Source organism: Ostrinia nubilalis, chromosome 4 (genome assembly GCF_963855985.1).
Source record: "Ostrinia nubilalis chromosome 4, ilOstNubi1.1, whole genome shotgun sequence".
NCBI classification, from domain to species: domain Eukaryota; kingdom Metazoa; phylum Arthropoda; class Insecta; order Lepidoptera; family Crambidae; genus Ostrinia; species Ostrinia nubilalis.
The window spans coordinates 15,749,636-15,770,224 of NC_087091.1; the positions used below are offsets into that span (position 1 = coordinate 15,749,636).

Genomic DNA, 20,589 nt, shown 5'->3' on the forward strand with positions numbered 1-20,589 from the left:
TCACTGTTCATTGTACATTTACGATTCAAACAACCTAATTGTCACATAGAGCCACGTCACACATACACACATAAAAAGCTAACGCCCGTAGTCGCACACAGTGTCACACGCGTACCAATCACAGAGCTCTATTTAACGCTGTGCGTTCGATTTGCTGCTTTACTTAAGCAAGCATTGTTTGTGAATATGGGCGTAAGGCTGAAAGCGTTATTGCAGCTCACATATTTATAGAACTAGAACCACAACAGTCAACTGTTAATCGTGGACGATTATATCACCCTAAAGTTACAAAACCGAACAAACATTTGCCCCGAGTTCGTAACTTGGGCCTATTTATATCGCAAGTAGTCGCCTAAATCGGGCCACAAATCAAATGGCTGACCCGACGTGTTTACAAACAGGATGGCTTCATTCAGCTGGGCTCACATTCCCCGAGGGCCCGGCAGTAAGATCCTGAACCCGCCCTTGAACTTGAAGCGTGACGCCCACAACAGGGGCGTTTACCTCGATTGCAAGGAAAATACGAATTTTATGCCTTCGCTAGTCGGGCGTTAAAGAGATCAACATTTCTCGGATGTGACTTGAATTTCACGCGACTCTTTTCTCTCGGATGTATGGCTTATGCCTGTGCCTTGCTACGAGTAGGTATACTGTAAAGAAAAAAAAATGACGTTTTATATTGACACTGGCTAGTGGTGCAAATCGCACGCCAATTGAACAAAAAAAAATGACGATTGAAATGACATGTGTTCTTTTTTATTTTCAAAAAGATGCAGTATATCTTGCCAGTGTCGAAATCCTCTCAATAACTCCAAAAAGTTTTCCTGCACTCTGATCGGTGGAGCATAAAAATAAAAAGTGCTTCTAACAGGCGCAAGTTTGTGACTAACGGAACCTGCGAAACTTACACTTGCAGGGTAAATTCCACCGATAAATACTATTAAAAGATAAGTGGGGAAACTTTCCGTTAACGGAATCAGTCAAAGATTACACGTCTTTTAGGTCTTAAAAGATACGCTGATCGTGCCCTAACAAGATTATGCCAATTATGTTAAAACGCCGAAATAAATGTTAATTGACAACGCCACTCTTGTGGCGGAGTTTTGGGCTGACACTGTGTAGGTTTGTTGTCGACACGAAAAGAAGAAGAATGTTAATTTATGAAGATTTACATTCCATCCACTTAAATTATCTCGTTTGAATTGAAATGATCCTACCTAATCTTAATCAATGAATTCATAGCAATACACATTCAAAGGTTCGAAGGAGTAATGAACCCATCAAAGAAGCTTCTTAAGAAAATTCTAATAACACTGTCATTTACCTTTGTAAGAATGCTCAAGGCTAAATCCGATACAATTATGAAAACTAAACCTCAACAGTGTGCTTACCATGAGTCTGTTTACGTTAAATTACGTTAGGTGTGCTCGCTAGCGAGTACGTCAAAAAAATCTATGAAGATTTTATTTCTTGAATGTAGCCGCTACAGGCACTGCACAATAAAATAATGTAATTTTTTTACACAGTCCCTAGGGAGCACACCTAACGTAAACTCATAGGTCTTAAATGTAATATCCCAAGGCACAATAACAAAACTTCTGCATAAATCCTACTTAAAAAAAATAGTACTGTCGTTGGGGGTTAACTCCCAGCGGGTTATTCTAAAGTGTGGCCAGGAGACATCGTTTACACCGTACGTGCCGGAACCAGCGCGGTTCAGACAAGCCCCAGACTGAGCTGGCTAGGGCTACCAGACACAAAAAAGACATAACTTCTTACTTTTTAGCCCATTTAAATGCCCGGTCTACAAAGTCTGAAGCAGAAACATCTCTAACATTTTAATTGCATTACGGTAGAAGCTTTCTCTGGTAAGCTTGTGAGCTTTTGAAAGGAGGCTAACAAAATACAGTCAATTTTGTAATTCTAGCTCCTCTCGGTGGTTTCACTAATATAAATTTACAATTAAAAAAATACTTATATAAAAGTTACATTAACATAACTGTAACAATTTACACCTTTTGAATAGTGTAAGAACTTTGCAATTCAATTAGGCGTAGTAACGATTACCATTTATCGTACATAGAAACAAACATACGACATTAAAGAACCTATAAATTAAACACAACATAAACTGAAACTGAAAATTACAGCCTTTGTTAACCCCTGCAAGTGTCAGGGCTGCGTGAAAGAATGCGTGAACCGCGGGCAAATGGATGCCGCGTGATTTGTCGTGAAGCGTCGCGGCGGGGGCTCACGCCTGCGGTGTTCCTGTAAATATGTAGTACATTTGCAGTGTGGACGGGATAACACCTTAGCCGTGAATTTTAACGGGATAAAGCGAGTATTAATTTTTCTAATGAATAACATCGTATCAGATTTATTCCTCAAGTCGTTTATTGAAACCTATGCTAGTGAAGTAGAAATAAGATACTTTGCTAGTCATAGAATACGTATCTACTCGTAATGTTAAATGCAAAATAAGTTATTGCACAATTTACGCACATGTAACTCAATACAGTTACTATTTTTGGTATCGCCCTGAAAAAGACAAGAACGAGCAAAAAATAGAATCATTAAAGGTACAAAAAATTACATGACGTGATATCAAAGCTGCCAAAGCTTTCAGTGAGTCACTGTTGTTTTCTAATACAAATAAATAATGATACTCACAATCACCTCTTCGCGTTCCAAAAGTAGCCATTGCAACAAACAACTATAAAATCTATTATTAAAGAATTAAAGTCCATAATCTTATCGCAAATCACTGCCCAGTCCCTCGGCGGGGTTGCCCTATCAATATCAGGGGTCGATCCCGGTCATTTTTCACACATCCCTGACCTACCAGAACGTAATGTCCCGAGGCGACCCGACATCAGATCGACTAACATCATTTGAAGGGGAATCTGGTAAAATAGTGTTGATAGGTTACATCAGTTTAATGTTGATGGGATTGTAGTGTTATTTTTTAGGAATCACACTGTTTTAACTTAATACCATTTTTGTTGCAGTTTTTCTTTCCTTAAAACAGGGTTTAAAACGGGGATAACTAAATTGTTTTGATCTGTGATCGGAGCGGAGTATAAAAATTCTCACTGGGAAGGGGAAAACATGGATATCCTGATATTTTCACACTGGGATACGTCCAAACCATAAGGTCGGCTCTCTTGAAAAATACATCTAAGTCACTACTTAACCAAATAAATTAAACATCGATGATTTAGGCTTGGTTGCACCATCTTACTTTAACTTTGACAAACGTCAAAAATCTGTCAAACTCCATACAAAAAGCACCGGTTATCGTCATAGTTACGGTCAAAGTTAAGTGGTGCAACTCAGCCTTAGTTATTAGTTATTTTGTTTGGCAATCCAAACGTCAATACCAATGACAATCCGTTGAAATACTCATAATGACAAAATTATAAATGTCAATTATTTACGCTGTCTACTCGCGCTCAATTCTGAAAACAAACCAGGTTTTCGTCAATTGTAGATCTACTATACTATCATTATGAGGTTTTCACAAAACCTATCAATAGCCACAACTCTGAAAGCTTCATTACAAGTTTTCATAAATTCATGCCATCATAATAATGGTATTTTCAGGATAGCCACTACAAAGACACGTATTACTGTAATACACCCCTTTAGAACCTTGACAGCTAAATTGACAAAAAAACCTGACTTCAAAGGTAGGTAACTTCATTATGTTAACAAGGACTGTCATTGCATAAACCGGGGTAAAACAACTGTTGTGATTCAGCCATTACTCACAACATCGGCTAGACGGCACCGGGCTCATTCGTTATTCATTTAGAGCACTTTTTCAGCCGGACTAGGGAATACAAACGGAGCCGCTTGTTTTTAGGGCTTGTTTTAATCACGCACGCAACGTACTTTATGACGTGAGTTATTGTCTACACTAATATTATGAATAGGGAAGATTTGATTTTCTATTTAGGTATATTGAAGATTTGAAACTGCTGAACCGATTGAAAAGTTGTTTCACTAAAACCCTACATAGTGCCTGATGAATGTAGGAAAACAAATGTTGGGATCAATTAAATGTCGACAGAAAATTCAGAAATTCAGATGTATTAGATTGTAATCTTTTTTTTTATCCACAACGAGGAAGCTCTTGGCATGTATCTCACCTATATCTATTAGATTGCTTATTGTTAGGTACTTCTAATAACAGAGACATACGATAAAGTACTTACAAGATATTTTGGGACATGTAAAAGCGCTCCTTAAAGCTTACTCACAGAAACAGTATCTACGTTAAATATGCGATAGAGTCGTCGATTTATCAGCCAATATTTACTGCCTTCTACTTCACATCCCAGTCAGTACCTTTTAATAAAACTTAGTTCCGCGTTTCATCCCGAAACTCAGACACTCACCTTTACATGCCATAGCCCTTCCCGTCCGGTCGATACCCGCCCGTATGCCAGACGGTTGTCAGACGGCGTCTGATCGCTGATCGGACGTGTTTTGTTTAACGTCCATAAAGTACTCCGTTATCGACTAATTAAATACTTGAATGTACGATTTGAGATAGCAGATGATTTCTGATGCGGTTCGTGGTAAATTAAATGTAAATTCCTTTTGGGAGGGTTGTATTAACATCAGTCTCTCATGTTACCACGTTTAAGTCGGTTGTTAATTATGGTTCTAATTGTTTTGATTAGAATAATCAATATTGTCCAAAATATTTGAAGCAATATTTAGTAAAACTTGTTGTTTGACTTTCCTAGATTATAACTTTTACACAAACAACTGAATGGAGATGATGATTAAAATACTCACCGCGATTTCAAAATGTAAATACGACCGAAAATTATGGCTATTAATGCTATAAATTACCACCAATAATTTGAATTCTCCCATACTTGCATAACACCGAAATGTTCCATTGCAATCGAATGTACACAAACGAGCACAGTTTTCGTGTTCGCGTTGTTTTGTCCATCGGGTAGTTAACCAACTGCTGGAGTTTGACACTTTTTTCATTTAACATTTTCGGCTTTAGTTATAAAACTTTCGAATTGGTTACGTTTGGAACAGTCTAAAAACTGGACAGCTTTGCTTGCAAATGAAAAACAAAAAATGAGATTTTCGACTCTACCTATTTGTAGGTACCTATGTCTTTTGAATGGAACAAGCCTTCGACGTAACATTAAAATCTTATTATGAAACGATGTTATATTATTTAGATTTATAGTATGTATTAGTATTTGATTGAATAAACAAACACTAATATTCTCGTTTATTGTTTACAGGTCTTACAAGACATCAAGGTAAATACCACTTTTATTATCCTTCCATTTCATTAGCGTCAGTCAAACCCTTCTTGTCGTTAATTTCTGTAAAAACACGCTTTTGGCGTCGGCGTACGCAATTCGAACGCTAGCAATGCACGCTTCTTTTGTTTTACCTGTACTTTTTTCTTTTACGTAGCTGTCTGTCAGATAGTCCATTGTTTAAATTTGAATATGCTGCTACTTTAGCACTTTACTTGCTTCTTTTTAATTTAGGGCTGATTTTTCAACCGTCGGATAGCTTTTAACTGAAGAATATATTTGGCACTTTGGAAGTGCCAGGAGGAAAAATCAGACCTTAAACGATTAATTTAATTTACCTAATAGAGTCTCTTATTGCTTAAAGTAGTTATTGATTAATTAGAAGTTTTCTTACTTGTTTAGTTACTGTTACTACAAGTTAAGTTTGCCTTAAAATTGTTTCCCAGTTCAGAAGTGTGTTAACCTTCTTAGAATTTCAAGGGCACCTTTTTCTTGATATTCGGAAGTAATTTGTGTACCCAAGACACATTGCATCCGTGGAGGTTCGATACTTGGGGTAGGGGTGGGGCGGCGGTCGATGGGTCACCGACCCCGGGAGATTTCGATGCCACCCTGTACCGCCTTCCACTTATTATTTATTAAAATTTTCAACTGCTCTTATTGTGACAGTGAAGTTTGACGAACCGTAATTCGTAATTAAGCGAACAATTCGAAGGTGTGTTGACAAAGTTTAATTAGATTAGGTTTGCAGTCACAATTTAATCTCGTGAATTAGTTAGACATTTCTAATTTATTCATTTGTTTATCATTCAGTTCCTGCTAACTGCTAATACCACATTTTCACAGGAAAAGAGTAACAAAATGTAGAGTTGACTGTTTGGATCGTTTGGATATTTTAGATTACTCTAAGGTGGATTAAAATTGCTAAAATGCTACAGAACCAGCTCTATTACTTTATTTATAAACATAACCAACAATAAGTCAGTTTTATAGGGAAATAAATTAACTCATAGTTAATTGGTTCTCACGAAAACTTCAAAACACCTGTAACGCACAGAGTATACCCAACATCGTAAATAGTTATTTCCATTATGCAACACTCATTGCACAGAAACAGTGCATCGGTCAAATCCTAACTGCACACTCGTGCATCCATAATCCCAGGTCATAAGGTTCATTTCGAGCCATTTTTGAGCGAGTGTCCCATCTCCTTCGCTCGCGCTAGTGCTGCTTCACTCAGCCAACAATCGCAGTCGAAGATTCTATTTACAAAACATTTGGTGCGACGTTGCCGCGCCGCCTGCGCCTGAGTCGGTGACGTCATGCAGATAGCGCTGTCCTTATCGCACTGTGCTGGCTCTTTCTAAACACCGCAGCTTTTCCAGTCAAAGGAGTCCACAAAATCAAAAGTTAAAAATAATTTACTCGCCATTGCTAGCCCGTAGAAAGAACTCTACGTCTTAGAAGGTCACAGTTTGCGAGGTTAGTTTGTTATCGGTGATTCACAAAATTTTTAATTAGGTATTTTTAGCATATTGGTATTTACATATTATTAAATTTTCAAACAACAATTTATGTTTTAATTGAAAATGTGTGTTAGAGCTACCGTAGAAATAAAGATAGAATAATTAAAAAAAAACAGCTTCCGATTTTCAGGAAAGGTTCTGTCTTTATACTTTGGCTCAATCGATAGCAAGTTTTTGTATGGAACATCTGATTTTTCTCTCACTGTGAGCTTTCATTTAAAAGTTTCTCATAATGATGAGGTTCCTGTTTTAAAAACAGACCTGTATAATTTAATTTTGAGCTTTCAGTAGGAAATATTAACTCTACTTTATTTCTCAGAATAACCTTTTATTAATGAAGTTGTCACTAAACAAAGAGCCTATTCCTTAACAATTACCAATTTGTTGTTCCCATTTAGGTAATTCTAACTTTCTTCAAATTAAATAAGTTATGGTTAAACCTGGCTTTCGCTACACGCCACCGTGTTTGGATACGATGACAGATGTTATCAAACATGGCCGCAAATTATCGCCACTTGTTGCCGTAAACGGCGCTGTTTGATAAACATTAGCCGTTTGTTATCCGTCCGTAACATAACATCTGATGGTGGAACCGACCGCTGATTTAGTTGTTTGTCTATTAGTGACATTTCGTGACATGTCACATTTTTACTCACCTGTTCGGTAATGATTTACTAATCGTTTAACCCTGGGTTGCATCTTTAACTCTAACGTCAAAAGTCTGTCAAATTCCTACAAAATCACCGATTAAAGTTATAGTTACGATTAAAGTTATGGTGATGCCACTAATCCTAAAATTTCGCATTTTTTGTTGGCTTAATTAGATGTATCTATTTTATGTTAAGCTAAATTACGTATACGTATGAAGCTACAGTAAACGAGAATTTTGTTAATTAGCGGTAGAAAGTTTTGAAAACTCCTTCCCTTAATATAAATTTCATCTGACAAGTTAAAACAGTTTTCCCTTTCGCTACCAAAGAGTAAATTAATTTTATAATACAACAAAAAAACTGAAAAAAGTCCAAATATTAATGGTCGGACTATCAGATACTGTCCACATAATTATAACGACATAAAGTAGAAAAAGAAATAAATTGACCATCGAAATCGTGTTCGATATTTAAAAATTCAAATCGGCCACACATCAGGCAATTGTTTTTTAATAAACACGACGAAGGCCGGACCGCACAGTGGAACCTGTTTGGGCATTCCGCGCACGACGCCAGGAAGCAATCAATCCGTGCACAATGGGCCAGAGCTGGGCCAATCGACGCACAATGACCACAGATTATGACCGATTGAGAAAAATTACGGATTAAATGAACATCCTACGTGAACAAGACGGTTGATGACGCATTTCCATCCCTTATTAGATGCAAATTCAAGGAATTTCTTGAATTTGGGAAACTCGGACATAATTTCTTCCCCACTTTTGGGAATACAGGTACGTAGGGCTGCACTAAATACTAAAAAGATTTTTCTAAATGACTCTAAACACAGGCCAGGCGGCTTGGCGTCATAATTTTCATGAAAGAATCATGTCGACGACTTAATATTCTCTATGACTTTTAACAATATGTCAAAAGTCGACGAGTCATATCGGTGGGTAGGCGGGTTTTATACACACATTCCACAATATTTTTCTAGAGTCAATAAAAATGCCATAACCTGAATAAATGATAAGCTCTACACAACTCTACAATTACTACAATAACGTATGATATAATATACAATGATCCGCACATATTGCTGACGCGCGTCATTATTTTCGGATATCTGGCTGGCTGCCAAAGATGATGCGACAGAATTTGCCTTTTGTGAAAATATTCGATACATCGATCTTATTCAATCAGAGCTTGTGTCTGAGGAAAAGTTAAAAAGAAAGGAAAATCTTTTATTATTGTACATGTTAATAGTTTTAGCTTTTGCTGTACCTACTTAAACACTTTATATTGCGTCTTCTAATGGTATGAAAACTTCATGACAAAACATAGCGAGATTAGTAATCAAAACAACTTATAAATTTAACAAGATATCAAAAGCTTTGTGTTTTGTTATTAGTTTGTGAATTGTTATTGTTATTAACAAATATTAGAAGGGATGATTTATTATATATATTATTTTTATTAGTCTACCATAATTATTTTAGGTCTAGACTTTTGTCTCAAAAGTTTTTTTTAATTCATACATATAAATTATTACATAAAATGTCGTCATGTACATACTTATTACAAAACGTGTCATTGTAACTTGGAAGCCCACAACTTTTGTATAACAATAATGTAATGTAAAACCATAAATCATTAAGATAACTACATTTACTACCCATTTCGTTAGCACGATAGTTTCATTCGATAAGGTTGTATTAACAAATAGAATCGATTAATAATATAGCTGACCTCCACAATCGATTGTACGATTAGATAGCATCGATCTGTGTAATCGCGGAAAGTGAATGTTATACAACCATTACATTATAATCCACACTAATATCTAAACACCATTCAGCTCACTGTTATGAACTCTGAAAGTATCATACATATCTAGCTTGGTACAAGTGTAAAGTGGTAGAGCTATTGAGTTTATTGGATTTAACATTATTTTTCTAACATAAGTAACTATCATTTCAAATGAATATGCCAAATATTAAAAACAATATACACCGTTTATAGGGATACCACAAATTAAAAATGCTTTGCTCGTAGATTTTATGAAAATGTAGCGTCCTGAAGACAAAATAACTAAAGATTTCAAAAGGAGTAAAGTTGCAATAACTCCTTTAAAAACAATAAACAAGAAGAAGTACATGGATCGATATAGACATTGAGCGTAAGCTTAGCTAGTACCACTAGTAGATTATAGGTTTTTGGCCATTCGCATTTGCCTTTGCGCCGAGTCAGGGGTCAACCCTGTGCCAACCCTGTGTCCAAGTGCCCGAGCAACTGCACGCAGGAGGATTCAATGAGTGCTGCTGACAACGCCACTCTTGTGGCAGAGTTTTGGGCTGACACTGTGTAGGTTTGTTGTCGACACGATAAGAAGAAGGGGTCAACCCCCTTTTTCGATGCCCCGCTACACTTTTTCACTTGTACCACCCACCCCCACCCGCCTAGTACAGAAATAGCCTGTAGCCAACGTGGGCACACACGTGTTTTTGCCTCGGTACTAATACTACTACGCTCCGTAGATATCTCAACACGTGCTATCGGGCGCGGGAATCCGGTGTGGCTTGTTGCTATCGATTGAATATTAGTTTCAATGTTCGATAACAGCAAGTTAGTTTTGTACTCATTTGTTTAAACTTTAAACTCATCGCTGCGTATGTAAGGTTATGCTAAATTAAAGTGTCATTTAAAACAATAGGTTGGAGCCATTTTTAAAAAAAGTTTTTAATTATCATTCTAGTCCAGAAATTTATTAAAAAAAAGCCATTTAAGTGACTTTTTATAAATGATTTCGTGCTTGAAAATGAAGGTATTGTATTATGTCAGTAAAAAAAGTTTAATAACTCCATGATAATAACTACATATTTCTCTAGCTAGACAACACGCTATCTCCATTATTTGTACAGGCAGCGCCATCTCTTGGCTATAGGTAACTTCTCTTATTTAGAAGCGCAAGTGAAACTTAGGCTGGGTTGCACCATCTTACTATACTTTAACAAACGTCAAAAATCTGTCAAACTCCATACAAAAATCACCGGTTATCGTTACCTATAGCTACGGCCAAAGTTAGGTGGTGCAACTCACCCTTAGACTAAGTTGCACCATGTTACTTTAACTTTGACAAACGTCAAAAATCTGTCAAACTCCATACAAAAGGCTCCGGTTATTGTTACTGTTACGGTTAAAATAAGGTGGTGCAACTCAGCCTTAGCCGGCATTTACATAAAGTACAACAATACAGTAAACAAAACTCAAACCTATAAAACATTACTATTACAGATATAATCGCGTAACCCATATCGATATAACATTACGCAATCCTTGTAACAATGGCAACAAATAAAATTAAACTAGTATAGGAACCGTGCCAAAGAAATACGCGAGTGTACGTCACGACGCGATTTATTGGTTGTAAAACAATTTAATATTTCCAATGCTATTTTCCACAACATTGGTGTGATTACAGTTTTAAACTGTGAGAAATGTAGAGTAATTTAATCAGAATCTAACAGAGATGGGGCAAAGATTGCACTAATGTAAGAAAGCTTTTGTACTCGTACTGTCACATATCGAGTAATGAAGTCTGTAGTGATGGTAGTGATGACTTTAAGAAAAGTAGGGTCAAGAGTTCACTCTTTCTTATCTCAATAATATCGGAGTATCATCGCGAAATATCATAACAGTGAATGTTGTTTGGGAAAAACTTACAAAAATGAATCAGTTTGAAATGTAAGTTGAATTGCAAAACTTTTTAAGAACGTAAAAATGCCAGAACATAAAAAAATATTTGTTCCAAATGCGATAAATTCCCGCAGTAAATCAGAGTTCTCCCTTTTTAAACGGTCTCATGAATAGCTGAATAATATCCTCGTAATGAACCACTTTCCCTGATATATAGCCCGGCGTAGTACCCAAGTCATCCTTTACATACAATTAGGTGTATAAATATTGTCTTAAGTTTGCTAATATTATACCTATGTTAAAATATTTTAGTTAGCGATAAGGCTTTTATTTAAAGTTTAGCAACCCATGTGGCGATCATGCGCATATATCGCAACCAGAATGGTCTGGTGTCCAAAGATGTTAGGCTATACCGATTTGAAGATGATGATCAACTAGATGGTACTAACTATGAGCTAGATACTAATCGCCTCCCCTGAAAAAAGCCTAGGTATGCCAATAGGGGCGATTTAGATAGTCACCGACAGTCAAAGATACCTACTATCGAGATGGGTGACCACCTATCTTTGACTACCACTTGAACAGTCAAAGATACCTACTATCGAGATGGGTGACCACCTATCTTTGACTACCACTTGACTGAGGGTTGTAAGTTTGCTGCTTTAGTTGCAGGGTTGAATCCTATAGAAGTCAACATGCAGATATTGTAGAATAATGTAGAATGCTGAATATCATTAATATTCTTATTTGATAATAATTATGCTTATTCGTTATATTTGTATAGTCAACATTTTACAAAATAGGTAGAGAATCAATAGGCTTCTGGACGGCTCACTAAGTTCCAAGATATTTAAATCCATTTCAATTTAACCGATTTATTTTAATTTCCACCTTGCATTTTTTGGCTTCTTTAGAAAGGCAATTGCATAGAACTTAGAAAAGAATTAAACATTAACATTAAAACTTAAAAAATAGAGTCCACCATTGCACTAGCATAGCTAACTCCGCTACCAAGTCTCTTTGAGATAAAAGTTTTCTCGTAATCTAAGTCAGTGAACCCAAGCAAGCTAGTTTAAACTTCGAGGACATTTTTAAATTACTTTAACTTTAATTTGTATTCTTTCCTAGGTTACCTAGGTACTGTCGTCAAGAATTATACGGCACTTTTTAGAAAGAAGAATAAATAAATAATAAAATAATAAAATCTTTATTGGCAACAAAAACACTTACATGCACAAACATTGTTGCGTTAGCAACTGCATTAGTCAAGGACTGTGTCGCAGTTGCTAGCGCCCACCTCATACAGGCTGACATTGCAGACTTAAAAGTATTTTTGTTTTAATTTTAGGCTTAATTTTAACTTCTATTATATAAATTAAATAGTTAAGTTTACACATTATTTAGAAGTAGGTACCTAACTGTGAGTGTGTGTGTATAAATTCGTGTGTGTTATAAAGAAGGTTTTGTTTTGTAGAGAGGCGTTTCAGATATTTTTAGAATAGATGCTGGTATTGTCAGTTTGCTATGGCTATCAAAAATACATAGCTATATAGAATAGGTGCCTTACGCCCGTATTCACAAACGATGCTTGCTTAAGTGAAGGTACAAATCGATCGCACAGCGTTGAATAGAGCTCGTGATTGGTTCGTGTGTCACCCTGTGCGTCCACGCGTACAATGAGACCTCATAGTCCTTCTGTCAACGGACCACTACTGATATTATCAGAATCTCAATTTTAGTGACGGGTGAGATATTTTAAATTTCATTTTATTAAGAAGTTTTAGTCAGTAGACGCATCGTCTGGGAACATTAATTAAGTTTGAGAAACTCAGTTCTAGAGTTTAGATAGAGCTGTCTAAATAATATTACCATAGTATAAGGGAACAGTGCCTAGAATAACTTTGTATAGCACTTGAATTTTGCGCACGGAAATGAGCGTTCAACTATTATGTAACTTAATTTATTTATATACTTTTAAGAAAACCACAATGAACTGAAAGAGTTTAAGTTGCTTTGAAATTATTGAAATTATTAATGAATGACACAATTGAGTTCGTAAACGACAGAAGGATATTATGTAGGTAGATGTATATTATAGGACAGGGATAGTATTTACTTCATGTAGTAACTGCTTTAGTATTCAAGCGTCTTTCACTATGCTATTGATGTTAAGTTTATTTCAGGATCTTCATGATCTTTACTATGATTTTTGCCCAAAAATCTTCCAGCAATGGCACTTCTTTTATATAAAACTCTTGAGAACCCACTAGTACCAGGCCAATAGGCCTATCTAATACATATATCAGTTTATTAAATCATTTCTATTTGCGTCCAAATCCATGTCATTGAAACATCAAGGTTGGCAGTTTGTTACGCTCCGTGAATACGAATGTAAAACTAAATGCCTACTATTTGGTATAATTGTAATAATACAGTTTTATTGGCTGTACCTTTTACTGTACCTAATTCATACAATTATTACATAAATATTTCACGATTTTAATGGATATCTTGCAGTAACGTTGTCGTTCGAACCGCCGGGATATCTTTTTGCGTCTTTTTCTTCTACTCATGCGTATCCTACTAATATTATAAATGTAAAAGTTTGTGAGAATTGATGTTAGATATTTGTTGGATTTTAGTGAAACTTTACAGTAGGTATTGGTCATTTCAATAATGGTTCAGTCCATTATTGGTCATCAGAATAACATAAGGCAATTTATAAAGACATTTGTAAAGTAAGTCAGTTTTTCCGTAAAAGCCTGAATTGCGGGTAAATCCGCAGGCAAAAGCTTAGTCTCATTATGCCAGTGTTGGCCTTATTACAGCTCATTCTAATTACCAAAAAGATTCTATTTTTGCTTCCAAACCAAACGCGTTCCACTTTAGTTTCCTTGAGGTGTTATCGCGCCCTATTTCATGGGGCCGCGGAACACCATGATTAATTGTTCATACCCGTCGACTAGTCGTCCGATAACACTATCTAATAGGGTCGCGGTTGTAACCATCTTACATGGAAAATTGATAACGTGTTTGGGGAAAAATTAACTAAAAACTTAAGTTATTTTAGTCGATTTGTTTCTTGTTTACTAGTATTTATAATATCGGTATACATTAAATTACACACTCAACCTCTTACATTAATATTGATAGGTTTGCATAGTGGTGCGGGGTGATATCCTTCATGAAAAGACTGAAAGTTAAAACAATTTGCCTCTGAAAACAAAACCCAATGCAAAATTAAAACATTCTTTAATCTTAAAGTAGTAGCTGTAAAAAGCATAGTAAGGCGTCTTTAATAACCTAATTAAGTTAAGATCAAAAATTTATTTAATTTATTTAATTAAGTTCAAGTAAATTTTATTCGCTTAAATAAACATGAAAGGTAAATGGACTTTCCTTATCGCTTAACTTTAACATATCTATGACTCACCGAGAACTAATACAATAATATACCTCAACATGAGCCAACTGACTCAACTTACTGAGAAACTGAAAACAACAATGAAATAATGCACCATAAGTCATCTGTGAAAACAAACAAAACGTGAACACAACGTAAACGCGGTCGAATTAATTCGTAAGTCACAAAATGGCGGATTTACGCGTTTTGATCCCGCGCCAAAAAGATCAAAGGTGAAGCCTTGGCCTGATAGATTAACTATATCGGTGAAACATAGCATGACTGACTTTCCATAACGCTTTAAAGTAACTGGTACTATTTTATAAAATCACTTACAAAACTATTAAAAACGTCGCAAGATGCATATTTAATGACACCCATTTATTAAAAGTGTATCATTTTAGACTTGATAGAGATAACGAATCGGAAAAATTTATTGGAAATTACTAACTTAAAAAACTTCATCATCATCATAATCAATTTTCACCACGCAGCAACACAAAAGTGCAATACAATTTCAAAAAAGTCACCTAACACGTTTTAGGTACAAAAACAGGACAGCGCCTTTAAAAGGCAGCTTTTACAGTAATTTTTGGCTGCAAACACCAGCGGCATCGTATATTAGTAATGAGTTTACCCCTAATGAAATGGAGCAAGACAATCAAATAAAGCCAGTTGCAGGAGTTGGACAAAGCCCGAGTTTGCAGGGCCGGCCAAGTTGCGGCGACAAAGGCCCTTTGTTTAGAGCTAATGCACAATGCTTTGTTGCTCGAGCCGAATTTTCATTTATTGTGTGGCTGTCGTGAGTGTGCACGCGTCTTAAAATAAAAATGTACATTTTGAATGTTTTTAACGGTTGCTCACAGAATTTTCGCTGTTGCCTGCCAGTACAGGCTATTTCTGCGGCTATAAACAACAATGTTTTTTTTTAGTTTCTTTGTGTTTCCTTTCATCAATCATTGTTAATTTTAAGAGTAGGCGCACACCGTTGATTTTTCGTCGGCCGATAGTTTAGTCGGGCAGTTGATCAGTATGGGCATGTATGGGAGGGCGCACACTACGCCGATTCGATTTGGCCGATTCTTCATACAAATTAAAACCGGGCACAACTACCGGCCAACTAAAAATCAACGGTGTACGCCTACTCTAATGAGTTAGGTAGAGACCCAAACTCATATAATTATCGTTCTAGCCACCAATAGGAATAAGTAAAGAATATTTTAAGGTCTTGGACGTATAATTCGTCCAATCACTATGGTCTCAAGGTCTATGTCAAGCACTAGTAGAGTCATAAAGAAAATTATCCCTTATCGTATACCAATACATTTTTTTACAAACTTTTTCTATCCAATAATAATATCATAACTCAAAAAGCTTCTGCGATATTTAATACTTTTACTCTCAGTATCTGTGCCTATTCAACCACGCAGATATTCTTTTTAATATCACAACTTTATACTTGAAAGCTCCGGGAAGCTTTAAATTCGGTGCGTAAAGCAGAAGTTTACGGCGCTTTTTATAATCCTATTTGAAGCTATTGTTAAACAAAGTTGTTTAAGCACAGCAAAAGCACGAATGTGTATTCTAGCGTGGGATTCCCAGCTGCAAACGCAGGTAATATTATATTAATACAGATTGTATTGTTGTTTAATGAGGTGTAAGAAGGCGTATTTATAATTATCCAAAACTTGATGGATCGTATTGGGTTATTGAACTGAAAAGAGTAACGAAAAAATATAACAAGTACTTTGAAATCATATTTTTTCAATACACAAACGTATAGTGTTATACAGGGTGTCCCGTAATGTAACGTCAAGCCGGAACTGGGTGTTGAGGCAAGTTGTGCTGGTTATCAGAAAAATATAAAAAAAAATCTATGTGGCATATTTTCAAAATAATAGGCATTTAAAAAAAAATCTAAAAATTCTACTCTAGGTGACGGTCCTTTTACTCGTGTTGCCACAAATCTTCACTTTTTCCAAAATTTTTTTTTGTTCTGTAACCCTGAATAATGCTTCTTTAAATTGTTATCAAAATTACAAAACCAGCTGCTCCAGCTTGGATGAAAAAAATACATTATGCCCAAAAAAAATTTCAAAATAAAAATTTTGCCTAGTTTAAACTGACTGTACTGAAAAAAAAATGTACTACGCGAGTGTGGCAAGTGACGTCATAATTTGGCGCATTTAGTAAGGATTCCAAAATGGTATAACACTTGGTAAATTTTTGCGGTAATTTTCGACAATTTTTGGTTTTTTGGAAATAGTCCCGTTTTTAACTTTATCTACCTTGGTTAAAAAATATTATTCTAATGTGTCCAAAATTCAAGTTTCTGTGACTGACTACCGTACAGTCTGTCACAGAAACTTTTGTCACCATGACAGTAATTAGTAGTTGACATACTGTGACAAAAGTCACCCGTGCGCGCGCGCCTTTACTACCTGCTCTGCCTGCACTTGTACTTGGTAACAGGGATAATAAGGATATGAAGTTTCGGTTATGGATACGGTTACGGATATTAGAATAATATTTTATCGGTTTCGGTTACGGTCACGGATATGGAATCATTTCAGATTATCCGAAAGTTTCGGATAATTTCGGTTCAAAAATGTAGGTATAATACAAATAGCAAGATGCTGCGTGAGCGTGACCCACATAGCTACTTTATGTACAAACTAAGACGACACCTATGTATGATAAAGGTAAAACAGGCTGGCATATTAGATGGTGCCAGCGAATGCCAGACAAGTTGGTAACAAATATTAAGATTTAAAGTACAATTCCAAGACGGGCCGCAGACCGCAAACTGCAACCGCAAACTGCAAAACTATGAAATCGGCCGCGCGGCATTGCAGCTGCGGCGTGTATACTGCAGATTTCATAGAGTTTTGCAGTTTGGAATTGTACCCTTAGACTCCGCCTTTATCCGAAACTATCCGTAACTTTTGAATCAGTTTCGGTTACGGTTATGGATATTTTTTTATTTCGGATATCCGATAGTTTCGGTTACGGTTACGGATATCCATAACATCCCTGTTTGGTAAGATGGCCCTCTCCGTCCCGCTCATACCTTTTAAAATGGCTTCTCCACCTCACTTAAGCCAGAAACTTGAATTTTGGGCACATGAGAATAATATTTTTAACCAAGGTAGATAAAGTTAAAAACGGGATTATTTCCAATAAACAAAAATTGTCGACAATTACAGCAAGATTTTACAAAGTGTTATACCATTTTGGAATCCTTACTAAATGCGCCAAATTATGACGTCACTTGCCACACTCGCGTAGTACAATTTTTTTTCAGTACAGTCAGTTTAAACTAGGCAAAATTTTTATTTTGATATTTTTTTTGGGAATAATGTATTTTTTTCATCCAAGTTGGAGCAGCTGGTTTTGTAATTTTGATAACAATTTAGAGAAGCATTATTCAGGGTTACATAATAAAAAAAAAATTTGGAAAAAGTGAAGATTTGTGGTAACACGAGTAAAAAGACCGTCACCGGGAGTAGATTTTTTTTATTTTTTTTAAATGCCTATTATTTTGACAAAATGCCACATAGATTTTTTTTTATATTTTTCTGATAACCAGCATAACTTGCCTCAACACCCAGTTCCGGCTTGACGTTACATTACGGGACACCCTGTATATTAAAGTATTAGTTTACACTTTTATGCTGAAGTTGTTCACTTGAGTTTAGATTTAATAAAAATAGACAGTGGAGGGGATTTTTTTTTTAAGATTATCAGTAATTTGTTTACTTACTTACTTACGTTTTTTGAACATCAAATGAGCCTAAATTTCTTCTCAAGCTCTATAACAGCATAATATACTGATTCAATCTGAATTAAATCAGTATTTAAGCTTGTCATAGAGTCATACTTTTTGTAGCTTTACTGGTTTCATTTAATTTAATGACAGTTATTATTTTTATTGTCGCCAAAGTTATTGCAACTAAGTCCGAGATACGTTTCATCCGATCGCCGATACTTTGTGTCGAGTTCTAAAACGACCATAAAATAGCCGTATTACTATTGCTAAACCTATCCTTTATATCTGAAATAAACCATTACTTAAAAAGTTTAACTATGTTGTGGTTAAACTGTAAATAAAAGGCGATTAGTGTCACAGACGCCAGTGCGCATCCATTAGGTTACATGTTCGACTCTGGACCTGAGTCACAGTATAATAAATACTAGCCTTATGCCCATTTTCACCATCAATCCCTATTTTTTAAGTGACCCCTATGGTAACACATATCAGGCATTTTGTTTTCATATGGGTCACTTAAAAATTAGTAATAAGACAAACCTATTTTGTGTAATAAAGCAAAACCTATGCTTAGGTACATACCTAAGTAAATTCAGCTTGATTGAAAAAAAACTGGTCTGACCTGCCTGACGTCAACTCTATAAAAATTAGTTTCTTCCTACTCTACCATTCACCCCACAAGTGAACTTCACTCTCATAAAAACTATGAAATTTAATAATTAAAAAAATTGTCAGACAAACACTAGGGTTAGCGAAACGAACTCACCTCGCGTACGAGCGTAGAAATGCATCGAGGCGTGTGTAGCTATCTCACGGGACACTGCACACTAAAGCGGCAATCTACACTAGGATAACACCCAACTAGTTCTGTATACAAATGCATTATTGAACATTATTATACACATTTATTGAATAACATTGGGTTTTTTTCGTAAAGCTTTTTTAAAGCTCCGTACATTGCACCTACTTATTGTTTTTTACAAGTAGGTATACGATCGCAATCTCACTGATGGTATTGCTATGATGCAATTTAAATTGTATGTAGTAGACTCAGAATACGGAACAAACCAGAAACCGTCAACGGGCGTAAATGTGTATTCATATAAATTACTCCAAATCGCACTAATTTGACTTTAGAGCAATTAGTCAATGGCCGGCGCGCGCATTGTTTACATATCCGTCAGATTGACACTTTATAATTAAATTATGCCGTCTTGTGCCGTTCCAACATGTAAGAATGCTACTGGAATTACGAAGAAAGTGCATGGGATCATGTTTTATCCGTAAGTAGCACATTTCCAATTCATTTTAATTAAATAATAATTTTCAAAAAAAATCACGGTTGTATTTTGTAAGTGTTGCCACAGGTCAACGGAATATTTTACCCTACTTTTTTATATTGAATTACATTTGTCTATAAAAAATTCACGCGTTAATTTTGTTAGCGTTACCACAGAATAATGGAAAATGTTCCCCATCCTTTTTGTTTTAATTAGTTTTTAGTGTAATTTCATCCATGACATGACAACCTGATTAATTAAATTATAAGTGCCACTTTTGGTCTAAACTGAATAAATATTTTTGATTTTGATTTGATTTTAATATATTGAATTAATTTATAATATTACTCCCTAATAATGAGGAGATAATAAATTACTATCGTGAATTTCATACTTTCCCATTTATTCAAAAGTAAGGCATTGGTATCAACAGATCAGCAGCAGCAATATTTGTATATTTAAGTAATTAATTATTGCTTACATAGGTACTTACTCTGATTTTCTTTCAGGATACACAGCCAGAGTTGCCTCGCAATCAAATTCAAGTATTGGTGAAGTTTTTGATTTGGATTCTGTTTTTGACTCCAAGAAAAGTTAAACTAAAAGCACTACTGCGCCGTAAACAAATGTTTTGTTGTCGATATGTTTACATAATAAAGAACCTTAAATTTCTTTTTTGTTTTACTTGGCATTCTAAAATTTATGTTCGACTTTTGTAATTGACTTTTAAATAACATATTATACCTACATAATAATATAGTAAATTACACTATTTAATAGAAATAAATAATCATCTACACTTAGTTACTTCGGAGTAAAAATTAAATTCATAGGTAGGTAGGTACTATCTATGCCTATGGCCAATCATGTCGTCTCGTTCTATCGCAAAGAATCACCATTTGATAAGAGCGAGAGCAAAAACGGAAATGGATAGTTAACACTGTGGCCGTGTGTACTTATTTCAC

General features: G+C 35.5%; 1 protein-coding gene across 4 annotated transcripts in view; it reads left to right on the forward strand.

The window, feature by feature from the left end:
* LOC135071240 (methylcytosine dioxygenase TET) overlaps positions 1–20,589 on the forward strand; it is a 133,444-nt gene that overhangs the window by 94,697 nt on the left and 18,158 nt on the right. For all 4 annotated transcript variants that reach the window (XM_063965023.1, XM_063965024.1, XM_063965025.1 and 1 more), the window contains exon 4: positions 5,280–5,297. In XM_063965023.1, coding sequence (XP_063821093.1) covers positions 5,280–5,297 — 18 coding nt within the window. The remainder of the gene's footprint in view (positions 1–5,279; positions 5,298–20,589) is intronic.